The sequence below is a fragment of the Falco naumanni genome, chromosome 14, assembly GCF_017639655.2.
Source record: "Falco naumanni isolate bFalNau1 chromosome 14, bFalNau1.pat, whole genome shotgun sequence".
In the NCBI taxonomy this organism is placed as follows: domain Eukaryota; kingdom Metazoa; phylum Chordata; class Aves; order Falconiformes; family Falconidae; genus Falco; species Falco naumanni.
The window spans coordinates 14,571,034-14,592,897 of NC_054067.1; the positions used below are offsets into that span (position 1 = coordinate 14,571,034).

Here is a 21,864-nt window from a genome sequence, read left to right on the forward strand (position 1 = left end):
TCAGATCCCCGTGCCGAATGCGCAGCCAACGGGCTCTGGACACAAATGAAAGCACCGGGTTTCAGTTCTCCACTTTCCTCATTTCAGTTTCATTTGCTGCCCATAACATGCATTCTCCATTTCGAGGACAGCTATATCAGACCCGAGCTCCCACCGGAAAACACTCTGGATAAAATCCTCTCTCTCCCTGCGATGCCTGGCACCCAGGCAACTGCACCCGATGCCAGACACAGCCCAGATTTCAGGAGCTACATCCCACACCAGCAGCATCCTCCCTGCAGAAACAGAGCAATAAACAGTTGTTCCGCACATCCCGCACCCCAGCACGCTGAGCCGTTCGGAAGAGAAGGAAAAAGCAAGTGAGCTTAGGTAATGCACGCGTTAAGGCAGTCCTCACCTTTAGGGAGTCAAAGCAGGCAATAACTCGACCATTTTCCACATGGCAACTCCGTGACGGATGGGCGAACTTGCACTCTGCATCAGACCGAGAACAAGTACCTCTCTGAAACTCTCGACACACTTCTAACGTCAGCCATTTTGTATCACGAACCAGGGAAACGTTTACAGCCATATTAAAAAAAGAAAAATTAAAATGCAAGCGATCGCACCCTTCTTCAGGGCAATATTTACTGCTGATCTTTTTTTTTCTTCTTTTTTTTTAAAAAAAGGGTAAAAAAGTGAATTCAAGTTAAACGTGAAGAAATAACTAACTTGTTGCTTTGGTAGAACTCCTATTCATCAGCACTTAGGTTTTCATTTAAGTCAAATCGTGTTTGTTTAAACAAGAATTAAACATAAAGCCAATCATAAAATAGAAATCTTATCAGAACAACTGAAAATCAAATTAGAGGCCAGCTCCTAAAAGTGCAATTGTAGAAGTTAAAATACAAGTGTTATATTTTGTGCCACTGCCGAAGTTACTTGCAAATAACTGGCAGACTTTCAAAAGAATTCTGTGCTCTCCAGTTAATGGTTTCAATTATTCTTGCAAAAAGCATATGCTGCTGGCAGCACTTCAGTTTGTGGAATGGTCTCGGTCCTTGGGGAGAAAACTTCGGGGGTTTGGTTTGTTTTTTTTTTTTTCCTTCTGTTTCTTGCTTCTAAAAATTACAGTTCGCGAGCATCAAAACGAGCAAAAGGATGTCTGATTTTTTTTTTCCCTCTTTCTTAAGTATTTGCTACATACTCGGGGGGAAGGAAAAAAAATGGCTGAGCAAACTGCGTGTAGATGGGGGAACAAAAAAATAAAAATAAAAATAAGGGGTGGCAAGGCTGGAGGAGTTGCCGTCAGGGCACGAACCGCAAGCAACGCCGAATTAAAAAGGGAGGGGGGAGGGGGGGCGAGGGGCAGAGAGAGGCAGCCCTAGACAGAAATCCAAGCAGCGGTGGCTTCAGGAAAGGCACTTTTCAGCAACCTGCAGGAAAAAGAGAAACAGAATCAGCGCGGGGCCGAGGGCCGCCCGGCTGCCCAGCCCCCGGCGGTGCGGCGCGGCGCCGGCAGCCATTGCCCGCACCAGGGGCACTGCCCGCACCGAGCTGCGCATGGGAGCGAGCAAGCGACCAATGGCGTGCACCCTTGCAGCAGCAGGCGCGGGCAGCCGACCAATCAAAGAGCCTGTTTCATAGCGGCCCCCGGCTGGCAGAGGCTGGGGGTTGCGCCCGCCGCCCGGATACCGCCCCGGCCCAGCGCCGGCGGCCGGCTGCGCCCACCCCGCGCCCTCCCGGGAACGGCATCGCGCTCTTCGGCTTGTTTTTTTTTTATTCCCACCACCACCACCACCTCCATTAACAGCCCCCCCCCCCCCCCTTTTCTGTAGGAAACGTGCAGGCAGGAAGAGCAGCCGGTGGCTTTCTTGTATACAAAGCAGGAGGAGCTGCCGCAGCTCAGCCCCCATCACCCCCTGGCATTTTTAAGGTGTTTTATTTAACCCATCGCCAGCCGCAGAGCTGCTCCACCGGCAGCCCGGGGATGGCACACGCAGCCAGCCGGCTCCCAGTCACTCCTCTAGGGATTCAGAGCCTACAAAACGAAAAGCAAACGCAACAGGGAAACCTAAGCCACACACACATGGAAAAAGTTAACTCATTGCTCACAGCTGTAGTTTTCCACCAGACTAAAGGCAACTGGAATTATTCTGACTCCCAGCAACTCCTGTTATACAACAAGCAACTTGAAATGCATTCTTGCTCAAGGCTTCCTTGGCATCCACCAAAATGTTAAGCTGTCCCTAGAGTTTCCCACTCTAATATTAGCTGTACCAATGCTGCCTGATGGATCGAGCGGCTTCCACGTTCCCAAAACCCAGCCCTTTATCCTCCCGAAGTACAGCCACCCAGTTTTGCAAACACCTGACAGCCTCCTGTGACTGTTATTAAGACTTCAAGCTTTCACAGGAGAAGAACCTTCAACTACAAGAAAAGGAAGCTTAAATTCCTCTTTCATTATTGGTGTGTTATCGCAATTACATTGATCAGTAACTGAAACCTACTGCAGCTGGAACAGTCAAACAATGCTACCAAGGCAGAAGTGTGGGAAGAGGCTGTCAGCAGCAGCAGGGGGTGGGGCACAGAGGCTGTTTGATTCACAGATCGAATTATTTCACACTAAAAAAAAAAACAACAATCCCAGCATTTGTTAAACCTACATTGCAAGTATTTTCTAGGCTAATTAAGAGTCAAGTTCATAACAAAAACTGTCCAGATCCTCGCAATCCAGCTTGCAGCATCAGCACAAAGGTTAGTCTGACCCATGCTTCTGGAAGGACCTTTGTATTTTTGCACATCAGGTGGGGAAGACAGACTGCAAACATCAGATTTGCTAAGCATGTTTTAAACTTCAAAGGGAAGGAAAAAAAGCACATCTAGCCACGCTCACATCTTCTGGATTCTGTAAGGAACAGAGATGCTCTAAATCAATTTCAATTTTGCAAACAGAGCAAATTTATATAGGAATCCCATTCACTGATGTGTGGGCTCCCCATACACATGAGTTCAGCAAGCAGGAAAAGATGTGCAGAAACCTTCTGGAGGGAGCTAGGGACTAGCTGGGTGCAGCTCTTAAAAACAAGCTAGAACAGGTCAGATATGGGTGGGGATTAGAAAGAATGCTCTCTCCAAAACTGCTCCGAGCGGACTGAAATACAACCATCTTGTGCATTAAGTGCCTATTCCACAGCTTCAGCCTCCGAGGGAAGCGAGGGTCTGTTAATGCTGGGGCGTGAATGTGGTGGGTCTGAACTTCACACACAATTACACCAAGAAGTACAGTGGGTGAAGTAACATGTGTCACTTCCCAGCCCCTCTGCCTTGAGAAATCCCAAAGAATCTAACAGCCCAAATGTTCATCTTGCCCTCACCCATGCAGCTCAGGAGCACACACGTGCACGCACACACAGGTACATCTGCACTAAGCTGCTCAGTCCTCAAGGTGGAGGGAATCACGCTAATGGTAGGTAAGTCAAATGATTCCTACAAAACATTAAAGTACAAATATCAAGACCATTCAGATGTATCAGGAAGTATTCAGATACATGTAATGTGGTTGGTATTTTATTTTACAACTCTGGGAGGGGGACAACACCAAACATAAAACTCTGAAGGAATATTTGCCAATGTCCTGCTGATGACTTTCTATCATCTCAGACCCTGGGACTAGGGCTCCTGTACTGGGGGGGAAGCCAAATAAATGATTAAATTTTTAATACATGGGGCCTCAATACTGCAGCCTGCATGCCAACCAGCAGAGCACAGCAGCAGCACATGCTGCCCCATCCCTTGTTTGCTGTGCACTCAGGCCAGCGCTTAAGCACGTGCTTAACTTTGAGCCTGCCGATAATCTTACTGGAAAGAAGAAAACCTGAAGCATGTACTGAAGTGCTTTGCTGAATCAGGGCCTAAATAAACGAATCTGCTTCACAGGTTTATCAAGGCTGGGAGGCCAGCAAGCACAGGCAGCAGTCACTGCATTTCGGCTTACGTGACCACAGCCCAGAGGGGCACGAGTTGGGCTTTTCTGCAAGTCAACAAATACAGTTCTGTCAATGTTTGGATTGCTGCAAATGCCCTCTCCGCGTGGCCATAGGGAAAGCCAAAAACACGTGCATGCAGAGCTGAAATCACACCGAGTGCTGTACAGTGCTGCAGCGAGGATCCTGTGCTTGCCGTTAAAGGGTAACACACATCATACAGGAACCCACCACTGACACTACAAACCTTCAGTTCTACATATTTTAACTCCTGGCAGCAAACAACTGCATTCTCACCACGATGCATCCTTAGAATTCCCTTGTATTACCTTTTTATTTTTTTTTCTGGGGAGTGGGGGTGTAATTGGCGTTGTATTCACTTTGTTCTCCTACTTCTTTCAAATGGGAGGAATAAAAGCATCCATGCCAAAACCAACATACAACAAGGATTAAAAAGTAGCTCCATAAAACACAGCCTTCGTTAGCATGCAGGAAATACAAAGGGTAGGTGCTGCCTTTTGAACCCTTCCCAGCACGCCGGATCCGTCTGGCAGAGCTCATCTCCTCCGCTACCGGATGGGCCAATCTCATTTCAAGAGCAGCGGCATCAAAGCTGGGGAAAGCAACAGAGCAGAGAGGAAAGCCTGTGGCCTTTACCCCTGCAAGGGAACTGCACCATCCCTGAAGCCCCTGCTCCAGGGCCACTTGCTGGGCCAGGCTCTAATTGCCTGAAATGCAGGACAGGGCTTGCTCCAGATGTCAGACCCAGCCTTGCAGCTACCGAAGTGGAGGGGAACAAGGGCAGTCTGAGGAGCGACGGTCACGCCAGGGCCTGCCTCTGGCGGGACTGAGATGCTCTTGCTGCCTGAGGTAATGTGAGGACGAGGGTATTCACTTGACACTCAAATTCCTCCCTCTTTCCACGAAACCGATCCCCTTCCACTGACACCCCCCATGGATGTCAACTCATGAGGACGCTTCCTGACAGCAGAGTTCAGAGATGGTAATTTATATGACAGAGTGGACTCAAGCAGCTCCCAAGTGTAAATGATGCTATTTAAAAGACTTTTTTTATTTGTTTGGGGGTTGTTGGTTGGTTTGGTTTTTTGTTGGGTTTTTTTTTTTTTTTTTTTGGGGGGGGGGGGGGAAGACTTAGCAGAAGTGGCAAGGTGGGTTCCTTATTTTTTTTTTTTACGATTTCCCGGTCATGACTGCTCAGATGAGAAGCAACAGTGCTATTGCCCTGACAGTCCTGGTGAGCGAGAACAGCAGCTACTCCCCTTTGCCTGAAGTGGAACAGCGGACAGTATGGGCAGTGAGGAGAAACTGGAGCTTTCCCAAAGCCAAGTTCCAGCCGTGCCTATGTGATGACACCCATGCTCCTCTCCTCAACACAAACCATCAGTACGCAACAGAGGAACTGAGGATGCCCCTGAGTCCAAGCTCAGCCCTACTGCTAGACTGCAGTATGCTTTACCCAGTTTTGCAAGTTATGGTCAATGAAAGCTCAGACCCAGCCAGCCTGGATGGATGCAACACCCTGGAGGCACAGTAATAGAGAAACTGTGCTCTGAAGCTTGCGAAATTCAGACCTCAAATCTTTCACCAATTCCACTACAACTTACAACACATCCCTGAACTATTAATGATCTCTGGGTGTCTAGATATTGTTGGAGCCGAAAAAAAGACCTTTATTTATGGCCTTTCCTCAAAGCACTAAATTCAGCTGGCAGCACAAATGACAGTCTCACTCATCAGTCCTTGCACCTTTGAGACTATTCTGTAACCTCAGCTTTTCATTGCCCCTTAATGGGAGAGCTTGGTGCACCCACCGCCCCCCTCCTCAATAAGCCAGATGGGAAACTCCTCACTCAAACCGCAGCGAGATGCTTCCACTAGCAATCTTCCAAATAAATGCTGTGTTCCTGGAAACACTGCACGGCAGAGAGAAACATGAAAAATGAAAATAGGACATTGAACTGTTTTGTTCTGAAAGAGAAACAAAATCTTCAGAGGAATACCACCACCCATCCAATAGCATTTTCACATTCCCATAAAAAAAAAACCAGACCTGAGCTTTCGGCCCCCCCCCCCCCAGTCCTTTCCTTCTACTCTACTTTCACAGCAGCAATAAAGAACACATGAAGCTACATTCCTGCTCTTCAAAGGAACCAAAAAGATATAGTCTAGGGCAAGATTTTACTGGGGATATGGGGATACTATACTAGTATATTTATTGGCAGCAGTACATGAAAGAAGACAACCCACATTTGTGGGGAGCTTTCAGAGTCTGAGGGGGAATAAAAAAATATTTCCATCTAGGACCCACCGAGCCAAGAACACGATGCCACCGGTTCAGTTGGCTGACATAGAAGCCACGACTGGATCACAGGGCAGCTCTGCTTTGCTTCGGACTGGCTCAAAAATGCTGTACAACAGCAAAAGAAACCACAAAAATAAAACCCGTAAGGTCAAGGCATGGATTCTCCACCGCTGAAGTCCCGATTACCAAGGTTCTTATCCTGTATCACATAAAACCCAGCAGTGCCCAGATTCCTATAGACTCCAATTCCTCTGCTGTTGCAACACGGACAGTTTGGACACAGCGGGGCTGCCTCTGGCATGGGCCAGCTCCCACCCCCCACGCTCAAATAGGCTGTGCACTTGGGACAGGAGCCATCTCTGCAAACGGCAGCTTCTCCATAGGTTCTCATTGCCTGTGTACTTAATGGGCTGCAGCATCGAGCCTGAAGAAGGTCAATTTATTTTCTGCTGCCTGCAAGAGATATTTTTGCTTTCAAATTAGAAAATAATATTCTATTTTTTGCTCTGCCCCTCATACTTTAAAAGCAAAGACTTTGGGGATGCGGTAGACACTTTGAATATTTCCTTTACGAACATTCCGTACCTGGACACTTTCTCCCTCGGGGAACAGTTTACTTAATTTAAGGTAGACCTTTACAGCTAGAAGAAAATAAACCTTCTTTTGTTCTTCTACCAGTTACTCAGAAAAGGAGCAGGTTTCTTCTACCATGACCATGCATGAAAAGTTTCCGTTCAAGGTCTAATTGCAGATGTTGGGGGCCATGAATCACCAGGGATCACACACCGTGCCAAAGAGTCTGCTCAGCCCTGGATGCCGTCTGCTCAGAACAGGACAGCAGGACGGCAGAACCCAGAAGCCACACATGCAAATAAAACCACCCCCCAATGCTGCTGCAATGAAAAAGCCTCTTTGGCAGGACACAAATCCACTACAGAGGTGGCTGCGTGCGCAAGGTGGATGTTTGGCCATGCAAATATCACACGTCTCTGTGCTGAAGGAGCCACTAATGCTCCTCACTCTTCCCCCACACTTGCTCATACTGCTGGCCTAGAGCGACTGGGTTACTGGTCGTGACCTCTATGGAAACAGCAGCACAAGAAAAAAAATCCTCCCGCTCCTCAGTGGGGAAGGCTGCACATAGTGCAGCCCACCTCTCAGAAGGCTCGCTAACCTCGCTAACGCTCCTGGATTTATGGCACCCCAGAAGATGGCTGTGGTGCTCTGCAGGGATAGCAGTGCTGCTGCCCTCAGGAAAATGGATCATCCATCACTTGCTCCGGGCACTTCCCACTGCTCATAGCTGCCCTGGCATGACCTAGGCACCTCTCTTACCCAGAGAGTTAACAGCTGAAGAACAGGGGCAGGAAAGAGAAAAAAAAAAAACACTAATAAAGCACTGTGGGGGCAGGAAGCCCCTTACTGCAGAGGCAAAAAAAAAAAAAAAATGGTACAAATAACTTGGGGAATTTTATCCTCCCTTGCATACATACAATTCTCCACATTTACACCCTGCAGCAAACAATCACAGGAAAAATAAATGCCAAGTTTAAGGAAATAATTGGAAAAAACACCCTTTGTTTCTGAAATCTACCCTTCTTCACTGTGGACTATGGTGCTCCTCTTCCCTCAGCCACCTGAAATCTTCACAATCTGTTTTCCTTCTTCATCAACCTTCACCACCTCTTGTTCACCAAATTTTAAAGAGCTCCTCTTCCCTTTGCTCCTGCAGGACCAGCTCTTCTCCAAAACACTTCCACAGGCAAACGGCTGGGAGCTATTTGCCACTATCAGCTGGGGATTTCTAAGCCAAAAATGCATTACAAAAACATTGCAATTTAAGGAGCTTTTTTGTTTATTTGTTTGTATTTGAACAAAGTCACAGAAGCTGCTGTGCTGGACCCACACGTGTGCCTCACCAGAACAAACACCTTTCCATAGGGTGTTCCAGGGCAGCATGCGGTATGGTGCTTCAGCGAAACAGGGGGAAGTTCCCTTTGAATAGATCTGTTGTTAGAATAACCACACGCTCATTTTTGTTCTTTTGGGCTTTTGATTTCCTGCCACCAGCTTATCTGGGACCAGTTAGAGGATAAGACCCCTTTCCTACTTCAGCTCTCTGCCAGGAGCGATGGTGACCCACTGCGATCCCACATCTGCAGGATATGGGCATTCCTGGGGGATGCTCTGCTCATCAGGCAACCAAGCGGGAGTTCTGCTTGAGCCAGGCTCCAGCACAGTGCCCATCGCACCCCAGCCACTGATACACAGAGAAGGATGCTCCCTTCTATTGGGACCCACCCGACAAATCCTTTCTAGCTTCCTATGGGAGGCAGCTTCCCAGTACCAAGGGCCAGGGAGCTGTGTTAGAGCAGGGTGGCTAACCCGAAAGAAGCATTTTCTCTGTGGTGCAGAAACAGCTACTGAGCTGCTGTGAAGCAGTGCTAAAATCCTCTGCAGTGCCAGCAGCACTTGGGAGGGGTTAGGACCACAATTACACCAGCTGCAAACACAAAAGAAAAAAAAAAAAAAAGTTGGCAGGGATCTCTGGAGGTCAGCTAATCCAACCCCCGTCTCAAAAGCACAGCCAGCTTCAGAGGTGGATCCTTCCATCTCCGAGCACAAAGAGAGCTGTCTTGCACAAAGAGAGCTCAACCGAGTCAAACAAATTTACAGAGAAGACAGGAAAGGCCAAGGCTCATTAAGGCTTGTTCCCCACCACGTAATCATAAGAAATAGGATCAAGCAGATGTATCCCACAATCTATCTGATTATCTACTCAGTGTTCAAGAAAACCCCAAGGTCCTTGCCAATCAGGTAATTCTCTGCGTGTTTGGGCAGGCTGACGGGGACATGCCTTTCCCCAAGTACCCTCCGTGGGATTCTGCTGGCAGGAATGACCTACGGGCCTCTTCTAAACCCCAAGCACAGCCCTAGTCCTCAAGCCAGGCAATATTCTCCATTAAGCAGGAGAAACACTGAACTAGAAGCCCAGCTCAGCCGGTCGCTGTGCCGCAGAGGCTTGGGGCTTTGGGGAGGTATCAGACTTGCTACATACACAAAAGACCTGCACAGGTCTGGTGCTTCACAGGCGCCTCTGCCCACATACACGTAACTTGCGCCTGGAAAATTCCCACTCCAGACTTCTCAATCACAGAGCCTGCTGCTCAAGGAGACAGATTTTTCTCCATCAAGAAGCCATTTTCAATTCGGGTCCCATACTGCATCTCCTCAAAGCACGTATGTGCTCCTACACACACACACATGCTAGTTCCACGCACTACCGTGTTAGCTGTCCTACCTGGCAACCACAGGCCTGCAGAAAGAGGTGACAGCATTTGGACAGGGGTCCGAATTCTCTCTCAGCTGGAAGAATTCACAGAACACAAAAATAGTTTTTCTTCCAACATTCTTTGTACTGAGTGCTTGGATAAGCCATAAGTAACTTGGCAGCAAACCAGCTTGGTACAAACACAGAACACCAGAACACAATGCAGTCATCACAAAGCCACCGCTCTGGGCCAGACAGTAATTTTCCCCTTCGTACAGGGCAGGCCTCCAAAGTCTTTATGCTACTTTATACTACATTCAAGTCCATCTGAATTACACGATATGCTAAAAATGAGAACTCGTGCACAATAACCCAAACACCTATCATTTACGGGCTACACGGAAGCGCATACTGCACACAAAGGTGCTCAAGAAACACTTATGAAACAATTCAGAACTCGGGAATGGGGAAGCCTTGACTTACTCCGCAACTCAGACCTCTAACAGCATCCTCAGGTTGCAGATATGATGACGGGAGACTGAAAGATGGGTAATAAAAGCATCCAACAGATAGATTTTATCCATCCAAAGGATAAATTCCTTCCAGGATTAAAAGGAAGAAGTTAGACCATACAGGCAACCAGGAAAAGCAAACATAGTGACATCTGAGAGTGTATTTTCCACTTACATATGCCAGCAGCCTAGTCCCAAAGGCATTATCATCACACAGGCAGTCACCACAGGTCACCACGTAGACAAGAAAGATGCTCTAGTCGGTAAGTGCCAGACTGGGACCCTGGAAACGGGCTCAAACCCTGCTGCAGCCACAGGTGCCACAGGTGACAGGTCGCTTAATCCCTCTGCAAACAGGGGCTGTTACGTCCCTCTCTCAGTGACATTTGGCAGATAAAACCCAGGAACAGCAATCAGGCATTAAGAAACTACTACAGCAGAGGCTGTATAAGCACTAGATGAATAAGATCTGTTTCAGACCCCACAGTCATTACAGTATGAAATAGGATCCAGGAGGGGGAGCGGAAAGCATGCACACACACACACATCTATCTGCCCCATTAATCCAGCAGGCTGCAACAGGATGAAAGGCATGTCCAACAACTCCAGTCTTGCTTGCGCAGCAATAAGCACCCTCCCAGCATGGAAGGGAGGCACTGCTGTAGTACATGCAGGGAAGCATTCGAGCTAAGAGGCACATGGAAGGTGCAAGGGCCAGTTCTGGCAGTGTACTTTGGCATCAAGTGCCACCCTCTCAGCTAGTGGCCAGGGGCTGTCTGCCGGGTGCCCCTGTGGAACACAGAGTGGTTGGGGATGCATGTGGAGAGGAGGCAACAAAGTTAAGCCCTGTAAAAGGCAGGGGGAGGTCAAAGTCACCCTTGAGGCACTCCCCAAGCCATCTGGAGTTAGTGTTTTGGCTTCTCCTGCCTTCCATATACCCTAAAAATCTGTTATTTATTGCTCTTCATCTCCCCACCAGGTGGATGAATCAACTTTTCAGGGACTGAATATCTTCTGTTCTCCCTGAGATGCCTGAGTCACGGATGCCAACTGAAATCCTCAGATCTTCAATTCTTTCCTTACCTTCCTGCATCTGTAATGTGACAGCCTCCGACTTCTCTCCCCTGTGGAAGTCTTAGTGACCTGAATTACTTCCAATTTCCCACTCAAGGCCCATGGTGTGCTTTTCTTCCAGAAAGCATCCGACACAGCATCAAACTACTGAATCACAACCAGGAGCCTGAGAAGGTGGGCTCTTGCTAGGCAGGGCAGACGTACAGATGAACAGTGCCTTTCACGTGCCCAGTCCTTCCTGCCACCACACCGCAGTCCCCAGCCACCCACACGCAAACACACAAGCACCCACCCCTGCCTGGTTGGGTGTCTGTCAAAGCTGGCTTTTAAAGCAGCAGACAAAAAAAAAACCCCAAACAAATAGGGATATGTTCCCTCAGACCTTGAGTGTGCACTCTGAACCACCATCCATCAATGAACTTATTTCCCCCCATCCAAGGGAAGGAGCTTGTGTGATGGCAGAGGGAAGAGGGGATAGATGGCAAGTGGAGTCTTTGCTTTAATTGGCTGCTGTTAAGAACATTAGAAGGATGTTTGAAGGAGAATGATTACAGGCAGAGTGCAGAGGAGGTAATCAAAGGTGTCCAACGAACTGAATTTATGATGTGGCTTAGCAATCCATCACCTGGCTATCATTCTTACGTACATGCACATACCTAAGCCTCAAAATATATTTAGCTCGGGGGGTGTCTGGGAAAAAGCAGCTGTTCTTGCAACCCCAGCTTACACCACTTTGCTCCTTACAACGTTACAGAAGCAATTTATTTCAAATCCGGGAAGGAAATCAGTTCAGCTATAAAGGATAAATTGTTTTAAAGTCTTCTAAGTATGAGGACAACTTTGTTTACTAAATGCATACAAGGGAACATACGCGTACAGCACAAACTCAGCAGTGGAAATTTGGCTCCCTGCAATTCCCTGTGATATAGATGCATTTTTTCCAGAGGAAGTCCAATGGTCTTGTTTGTTTTCACCACCAATAAAGGAGTTCAATGAAATTTTCTATTGGGAAAGTCTAATGAGGTCAGAACAACAGAATAAAGTAACTAGGAAGGAATGTACTTGCATTTTATTTTTAGAATAAGGATAAAGGTGGGGCCTTGCAAGACGCAGGGGATGGGCCTGTTTTGGCACAGATGGCCAGGCTGGAACACTTGGTCCCGTGAGCTTGAGGGGGTTTTGTCCTTATTTTTGCAACAGCGAATCCCTTGCCGAAATCAGCAACAGGAGAGTGAAAGGGTCCAGCTGGGAGAAGAGCAGAGCGATGCCTGGGGACACACGGACAGCCACAGCAGCAGCAGCAGCGCTGGGACCAACGGCAGCTGGGCAGCCCTTAGCCGTGCTCCCCTCCTCAACCTGTTTCCCTTTCTTTCCTGGGAAGAGGACCACCTTCAGCAGCTCTGCTGAACTGGAGATCTCTCTACTTCTGCACATTAAAGGGAATCCAAGTTACAACAGGGTGAGCATTGTGGAAGGAATCCAGAGCAAGAGCCTGATGCAGCCACAGCAAGGCACGCTGCTGCAAGGGGAGCAGCCAGCAGTATGGCAGGGAACACTATTTACTCTGTTGTTAAGGCTGGATGTCAAAACCCAGCAAGACAGCCTCGGGGAAAGAAGAGACGGGCCAGAATAAGGCTGTGAAAATGAAAAGGAAGGAATAAAGCTAAATAAAAGAACAGAGGCGGAGCGGGAAGTGGCTTGACTGGGATAAACAGGTAAGGAGGAAAAAGGGTGCATTCAAGAGCAAGCAGGCCATGGTCTGTTTCCTGGCACCAGCTAATCTGATTGGCACAGAGATACAAGAAACAGAGGCTTAAACAGCTCATGGGAGCAGACCTTCAGCTGGGGAAAGCCATCATCACTCAGCAATTAACTCCCTCCCAGGCTCTGCCCCTAAACCCAAAGCACAGAGCTGACCCACCGAGCACTGCCAACAAGAACAAAGGGGATGAAGATGAAGCATCTTTGCAAGGGTTAACAGACAGCAGAGAACAAGCTGTTCCATGCATTCATGTCAGGAAAAACAAGACTGGGACTTGACACAGACACCATACACATGCTGCTTTGCCAGGATCACCAGAGCTCAAGTGAAGCAGCAGCCAACGTTGACCGCTAGGAATGACACTGCAAGGAGCTTCACCCTAAAATCCGCAAGGACAGAGTTAACCCAGGGGAGTATCTGGTGGGGGTATAGTTTAGGGAACACCAAGGCATCCAAAAAAGAGTGGAGACTAGTATCTCTGCTCTGTTTCTTGATTTTCTCTCTAGGAAAGGAGTAAGGGAAGGCTTAGTAGAGGGGAAGCATGCAGGATTAGGTGTAAAGCACCCTTTCACCCCTTCCGTGCTTCCCAGAGCTGCAGGTCTCCTATTGTGCTGAAGATACAGGCGGAAACAATCCAGCAGACTGGCACCAGAAGTACAGGAATGGTTCAGGCAGGGCAAGAAAATGCTCCTTGACAGGCAGTCACGGGAGGTGGGACTTGCCCTCCAGCATGCAAGTCCTCAGACATAATGTTTCCCTTGCCTGCCAGTCCTTCCTCTGCTCCTGTCTGCAGGCAGGTGAACGCAGAGGGAAAGACCTCCAAGCAGCAGGAGAGTGGAGAAATGACCCTCCTTCCAGCTGCAGACAAGGAACCAGCAGCACCCACAAATGCCCAAGAGTAACAGCAAGGCAGACACACACGATCCCCCACCCCGATGCTCTCCAGCCTCACACGATTTCTAACTCAGGACTTCCTGAGCCTGCTGTGGTTTGCCTGCTCACTGCTCCCCAACCAACTCCTCGCTTAGTACTTGACCAGCCTCTCCAGCACTTGTGCAAGCTTTGTGTGCCCACAATACCTTTTGGCAAGGATCGCCACAGCCCCACCATGCCCCATGTGAAGGAGGAAAACCTCCTTTAGAGTCCCTGGCCACAATCACATCCTTATCTCCCTGCCTTCCCCCAGATGGTTTTATGATTTGCTGCAGACTGAGTAGTCTCTTCCCAAAGACACATGCTTTTAGGGACTTCCAGTATCAGCAATGAAGTTAAAAATCTATGTACAGCAGTTTATAAAGCTTATTTTCCTCTTAGATAAAAGGGAGTATCGGAGTGACACAGAGTAATCATGGGATGAAATGCCACATTGCCAACCCTTTCTGGGAGCTCGATGCAGCAAGTCTCATTTGCAACCCCAGACTTGGGAGAAAGCTTGCAATTAAAAAAATTAAGTGACCTTGAATACAAGGACTACAATTTAACTAACCTGCATTCAGGCTTTGTTAATAAAAAAGCTCTTCTATAGGCTACAGCACAAAGGCACTTTTCCAAAGATCAGGTTACCTCTGCCCAGCGATGTGGCGGTAGAAATTTTAGAGACCTTTATATAAAAGCTCCAAGAGAGTCCTCCTCTGCAGACACCTCCCCGCCTGCTCTTCACCTTCCGCTCTGCAAGGAGCAAGGTAAGCTCCAGCCGGGCTCAATCCATGGGTAAGGCAGGGCTTGCAATTAAGCAATAATGATCACAATCACAAGGCATTTTTAAGGGACTGATGACCAACTGGGTGGGGTTACATTACAATCCATTAACCTAATCAGCATTTAAACCTCAGGAACTACACAGCAGAGGCTGCTACTGGGATTATAAAACAAAATGAGAACATACTCTTAAAACGTGTCTTTCAAGGCTCTGGAGAGCCTTACAGCTACGTCTTCACAGATAATCACATCACAGGTACAGGACAAGGTTAGCAAATAACCGCCCAGAGCTAATGAGCCACTTTATTTGTCTTACCTAGCTGAGAAGTGTTTTTTACCCTCCATCCTCTGGTAATGTTACCTTGACAGGTGCAGTGCCCGTAGTAAATACTATGTCTGTCCCATATTCTGAATTACCCCTTTAGGGATAACAGCAGAGATACATATTCAGGGAATAGATGCTTCCTACAGCCTCCTGCACAGCTCACAGCATCAGAAAATTAAGCTGGCTGGAAAAGCAAAGCCTGATGCTGCCCCTTAAAGCAGAACCTGTTTGGTGTTGTTACTCATAGGCCACTTACATTTGGAAGTTGCTACTCTGGAGCCTTTTCTGCTCATTTCTTTATAGGATTATAGGGCAAGGGAAAAAACACAAACTTCAAAGAAATGCCCTGGAAATGCCGTGTGCCCTAGGACACCCCATATATCCCACCAGCAGTAGCCTAACTTTACCTCTCTCCTTAATTGCTACTTTAGGTCTTAACAAAACATCAATTGCACGCCTGTGCTCTTATTGACTAGCTGCGCTATCACTGAAACATGGTGGCAGCTGATAATTAGTGTTTTTAACTCTTGGGAAGTCTTTTGTATGGCAGTACGCCCTGCTGGGGTCAGTGTTAACATGCAGTCCTCACTCCCCTGGAAGGCTGACTCACCAGCTAGAGGACCTCGCGTAGACACGTACGTCTGTGCACGTGGATAGACCAGGTTATCAGAAGTGCTATCAGGCCCAAACCGTCTTGCCTCCATCTAGGCAGACGTTCAGCACTGCAGTCTAGATTTTTCTAGTTTTCCCATCGTTCTCCTCTTTTTGTGGTTTTAATTGCTAATTCAGTACACCCTGCAAGCTCCACACCATTTCTGTCCAGCCAGGGGCCCTGCCTGCAGGCAGGAGGGCTCTTTTTGTCTGGATCTTTGTGTTTTCAACATCATTTAAGTATCATTCCCTTAACACCTGATTTAATATTTCAACCCCCTTAATTACACACAGTGGAGATTTTATTGGAAATCTGGTTATTGTTTGAAAGTCTGAGCATTTCATCCCAGCCTCAGAATTGATCTATCGACTGCTTTTAAATCTCTCATTTTAATTTAACATTTAACACTTTATACCCACATTAATTACATTTCCCATGATCAATATCAACAAATGCTGTCTCTGGTCGTCTCCTGACAGAAAGGACTCACAGACGTTGCTCTGCCAAAGCTCTCAAGATAGCTTTGCTCTTGAATATGGGTGTTTACAGGGCTGATCTCTCCAGTGGGAAAGAGAAAGAAAACCCCGTGAAAAACGGCAGAACTGAGTAAGTAGCAAGGTTTAGTAAGCAACACCACCGGCAGAGATGCGCAGGCACAGACCTGGCAGGCACAGACCTGGCCCCGGTGGTGTCATGGGGACTGGCCTGGCCCCAGGACATGGGGAGCAGAGACTCCAGCCAGCTCACCATCCATCTGTCCCACCTCCACCTTGGCTGGAGGGGGACTGGGCTCTGATGTGGGGAGCCACCGGGTACAGGCTCCATCGTAATCCTGCCCACGCTGAGCAGCAGGTGAGCTGGGCTTGGCCTGTCCAAGAGCTACACGCAAGCACTGGGGCACGGGAAAGTGAAGCTTTACTGGATCACCATCTCCTGGCATTTAACCAGCCTGCAGGTGCAGGTCCCTCCGCTTGTCTCACCGCAGCTCGACAAGGAGAGCAAAGCGCTTCTCTGATCCCCCGAGTCTAGCAGATCTCTTATTAGCAGACACAAACTGCACAGGCTAATTAAGGAAGACACCCATCGTGCTGCCCTTATATCCAGCTACTACCAGCTCTCAAAGGTGGCTGCTGTAAGGCACTGGAAGGGTCCAGCCTCAGCTGGAGGACAGCACCAGATTTTCTTCTCCAGGCCACGGGAAGCAGAACTGGAAGTGCTTGAGGAGGATCAGGTGCTTCTCTTACCCTGTCTGCAATGCACTTGTGTTTGTGTTGCAGCTGGGGATGGAAGAAGCTAGTGTCCCCAGCGCTGCAGAAAACAGGAGTATTTGTCCCTGAGTAATTTCTATAGCATATTAAGCACAAGTCATTCTTATGCAAAGGCTGCCCTGTACAGCTGCCAAGGTCAGTAAGACCTTGCTTTATTTGCTGCATAAGGGCTGGCTGCGCAAGTTTTACCTCGTACCTATTTTTTCCATGCATTCCCTTGTCTTAGATTTCCCTGCTGCTAATGCCTATGCATCTTGCTGTCTGTTCAGTAGGTCATGCTACCTTCTCCGGCTGTTGATAATGACTACTCAATATCCAATCCTCCAGAACAGTCAAAATTCCAGCAAACCAACTCTTACAATATGCTTAATTCAAAAGATACCAAGGACAATATTGAATAACAATTTTCAAGGAAAACATGCTCCACAGCTTTTTCTAACAACATCAATATGTTTCTATTTTCAGGGGGTCTTGACCCACTATCCACTCACACAGCCATCACTGTTCACATTCTAGTATCTACATACAGATGATTTTTTGTGCAAGGATTTTTGTGCATTCAACCAAACAGCACTGCCTGCACACGCAAGCTCTGGATTACAATACCAGCAAGTGTAGATTTCAGGAAGCAGCCAACAGCCTGAATCTACATAGATGACAGGGTCTGAAAATAAGGCCCTATGCTTTTTAAACTGCGGACACATTCCCTACAGCCTATCGCCAACGGTTATACCTAGAACTAAGGACTGTCCCTCTCCCCAGTTTACTAAATCCTGGCATTGCAGGGGCAACAGTCAAATTCAGGTATTTGCACAAGGAAGAAAAACAGTATTTTGAAATTGTATAACAGTGTTACTACACAAAGGACTCAAATGTCAAGAAACTTAACCCAAGCAGTCCCTTTATAGAAGAGGAGTTAGGTGACCTACCTGAGGTCAATGGCCAGGTAGGAAAACTTCTCAACAGCCTGCCCTTTCAGGAATCATGCTGCTCAGGAAGGATGCTGCCTTGCCCCAGCCTCTAAACCCAAACCAACGGGGAGATGGCAAGCAAAAGTGCCCAACACGTCCCCTGATCTGCCAGGAGCAGTGCAGCACATTCCCCCAGTGACAGCAGTTGTTCTTTCTTACTGGTTTATTTCAAGCTACACCTCACCACACCTGATCCACCACAGCAGCATTCACTGCTGAGCTCCTGCTTATCAGTGTCTGATGCAAACAACCTTCCAGCCAGTAAGGAGATCTGGTCTGGTGGGAACAGCAAGCCAGGACTCCAGATGAGGGCTCACACGTCCTTCTTCCAGCCCAGAAATCAAGTGTTGGCTGTCTCACTTTGCCCCTCTGACATTGCTTGAACCCCGTTCACAGTTTACAGTTAATAATACTAACCTCACATCACCCTGAGTACTGGCCCTGAGGGCTACAAGCTCCTCAGGGTAGAAACCCTCTCCCTCTTTGTTCTGCAGCAGACTCTGACCTTGGTAGGACCCCACAGCCAGTGCCGTAACACAAACCATCATTCAAGCTTAGAACACATACTGGTGCCCAGAAGGCTCTCGACTGGAGACAGGCAGCATTACAATGGGGCTGCGCAGAGGGGTTAAGAAGCACCGCTGAAAAGGGATGCAAACAAGGACTTCAGGCTCCGCGCAAGCACACTCTTGCCATACATGCAGCTCTAAAGGTTAGCATCACTTGTGAGCAGGAACTGTCTGGCTGAACATACTGCCTTTGTTAACCGAGAACTGCCACATGATGGAGTGGGCTAATTAACTGCATTTTACTTTTGGGGACCCAGGCTTAAATCCTGGCTCTTGTCACAGCTGAAAATGAATTTAGGGACTACAATGAGAGCCGAGATAATTTATTTTCTACAAAATCATCAAATAATTGCCAGTCTCCTGACAGAGAGGCCCAGAACTCTATGCAAGGGCACTAGTGCTTATGCTGTTATTTCCCCGAGTATTAGAGTTATTAATGAATTGATGTAAGTGGTCATTGCAGCTATCTGTGCTGCTTAGTCACACTGAGCACCCGAACGTGAAGAACCTCGCCATGCAACATAGTGTGTGTTCCATGACGCAGTGCCGTGCAGGTCACAGGTCCTACAGGGAGGGAAGCCATGCCTGGCAAGATTTAGAATTAAATTTTCATACAGATTCATATATCCCTTAAATTTAGAGGGCCAAAATGCAGCCCTGCTGTAACTCAAGTTACTTCACTGGAAAGCCCCCAGGGATGGTCGTGTTCCAAGGGAGCTGAGGGTAATTTCCCCACTTCCTCACAGCTGAAGGCTGCCCAGCGGGGCCAGTAGGGAAGCGAGTACTTTCCCCATAAAGTAATTCTCTATTTTTATCTTACTAAGAAAGTTTTTCATTTAGAAACTAAAACTCCTACTTCAAGGAGAAGCCAAGCATCCTTTTCCTTTCAGATTTTACCACAGAAGCTTTCATCTAATCATATACGCCATTTTTCCACTGGAAGGAATCATCATGGAAAAATCAGAACAGCAGCCCAGCCCCTGAAGGTCTCCAAGCAAGAAGTACAGAAAAATTGCATTCCTGACTGGCGGCGGCACACTCATGCTTCAACACTACTGTTTGCAGTGTCACCTCACCCCTCTGTGCCTCAGGTCACCCATCTCAAACGATGGGGATCCTCGGTGCCAAAGCGCTTCTGAAAGCAACAGGCTCAATGTGTAAGTCAAGCAGCAGCTAGTGATCGTGAACCACAGTTTCGGACGCAATATGCTGCTCTACTAAAGCACAGGGGTTATCGCTTCTGAGGTGCCATCCTTCCCCTCTTTCTTCCTCTCTCAGCAAAGAGACAGTCTCCAGCATCCTCAGCCACCAGCACAACTGAATTTGGGCAGGAAGATGCAACAGAGGTCAGAAGGAGCACAGAAATGATTTCTGAAGCAGCCTCCAGCACATAACACTCAGCAACACTGCACAGCTCAGCAATATAGCACCTTTCATCTGCACCAAGCAAGAGCCCGGACACTTCACCCTGTAACACAACAAAGCGAGGGGTAGGGGTTGTCTTCACAGTAGGGTTTTAGAGCAAGCCAAAGGCTTGAGTGGAAGGCTTCCCTTGAAAAGCAGAAGAGGAAAGCTTAAGTCACACTTCTATCCAAAGAGTCACACTCAGAGGGAAGGGGTCAGTCAGAAGATGTCCATGAACTGGGGAAGAAGGGAGCAGGAGCCACAGCGCTCAAGGCTAACAAAGAGCCTGGGGGCCGGGAGGTCCCTGCTCCCAGGCAGGGTGAGGTTCCCAAGGCCAAACCAAATTCTACAAGTAAGGACCACGCATCTCACCCCGCCGTTATCTTTAAATCCTCTTTACTCTGTGAAGCTATTCTCCACCCTCCTTTCCTTTTAATCGGGCCTGACCTACAGATGTCAGCCTCATTTTGACTAAGTCAACACAACTGCCACATCTAGAATGCTGCTGCAGGAAAAACCTTACTTATACTCTTGGCTGGATTCCAGCATCTACTTCTTGGTCTAGACCTGACCTCGTTCCTCTTCTGCAAGCTTAATCCTTTACCTTAAGGGCACAGTGAACACACAGGGACTCCAACGTGGGCCTGTCTACACTCAGCCTCCCCTTCAGCCTGCAGAGCCAGGAGACTCTTTTTGATCACACTGCACAAACGCTTATTGACAAGAGGCTCCCTCAGAACCGTGTTCTTCAAAACACACAAGTTCAAGAGCCAAAAGCAAATGCAAAACACACGCTTTACGTTCTGCAAGGTAAACCCCTACCCTAGAGCTCACCCAACATAACACGAACCTTCAATCAACAGTCCCTGAACTTTCCTCAGATGCAGCCCTAGCCTTGCACCGAAACCACAGCCACGCCTGATACATCCAGCTTCATCTAAAGGTTAGAACAGAATAAAATAGCTTGGGTTGAAAGGGACCTTAAAAATGATCTAGTTCCAACCTGTGCTGGTTTTGGCTGGGATAGAGTTAATTTTCTTCACAGTAGCTAGTATGAGACTATGTTTTGGATTCATGCTGAAACACAGGGATGTTTTTGTTACTGCTGAGCAGTGCTCACACAGAGCCAAGGGCTCTTCTGCTCCTCACCTCACCCCACCAGCGAGCAGGCTGGGGGCACGAGGAGCTGGGAGGGGACACAGCCGGGACAGCTGTCCCCAGCTGACCCAAGGGATGTCCCACACCATATGACATCATGCTCAGCATATAAAGCTGGGGCAAGAAGGAGGAAGGGGGGACACTCCAAATTATGGCATTTGTCTTCCCAGGTAACCTTTACTCGTGACGGAGCCCTGCTCTCCTGGGGATGGCTGAGCTCCCGCCTGCCCATGGGAAGCAGTGAATGAATCCCTTGTTCTGCTTTGCTTCCCTGCGCAGCTTTTGCTTTACCTGTTAAACTGCCTTTATCTCAGCCCACGAGTTTTATCTTTAACTCTTCCAATTCTCTCCCCCATCCCACTGAGGGGGATTGAGTGAGCAGCTGTGTGGGGCTTAGTTGCCAGCTGGGGTTAAACCACGACACAAGCCCCGTGCCATGGGCAGGGACACCTTCTACTAGATCATGTTGCTCCAAGTCCCAACCAACCTGGCCTTGAGCACTTACTCATTCATCCCTTAGCAGAAATACAAGACATTATTACAAGACACTAACTGAACACAAAGGACTTCAACCAGCTACCACATCACTCTCCATTACAGTACTTTACCAGGCACAACCCAGTGACTTGCTGCAACGATACACACAAAGGAATATCTAGCTTACAGCTCTTCTAGTAGGTCACACATGGCCCGTTCCTTGCTGTCCCCACCCCACGTGGCCAACGTGCAGGTGTCACAGGCTGGAGGTGGATGGACAACAGCTTGCTCTATCTTGCCCAAACACATCACGTTAACAGGGTATCAAGACTGAGCGGGATCTGGCTCATGCACTCCACTTGTGACCCAAAAACCTTGACCCGGGTCACATTATCAATAGCAGCAGTGGCAGTATCAACCTGCATGTGAAATATT

At 48.1% G+C, this 21,864-nt stretch overlaps 1 protein-coding gene across 9 annotated transcripts in view; it reads right to left on the reverse strand.

Moving 5' to 3' along the window:
• Positions 1-21,864, reverse strand: part of MBNL3 (muscleblind like splicing regulator 3) — a 97,586-nt gene that overhangs the window by 62,973 nt on the left and 12,749 nt on the right. For 8 of the 9 annotated variants that reach the window (XR_005830877.1, XR_005830876.1, XM_040613973.1 and 5 more), the window contains exon 2: positions 398-1,415. Coding sequence is in view for 6 of the 9 variants with exons in the window: in XM_040613973.1 (XP_040469907.1) it covers positions 398-571 (174 nt within the window). In the remaining 3 variants the exon portion in view is untranslated. Of the gene's footprint in view, positions 1-397; positions 1,416-21,864 lie in introns of those variants that run through there. The other variant, XM_040613974.1, reaches the window with a different exon arrangement.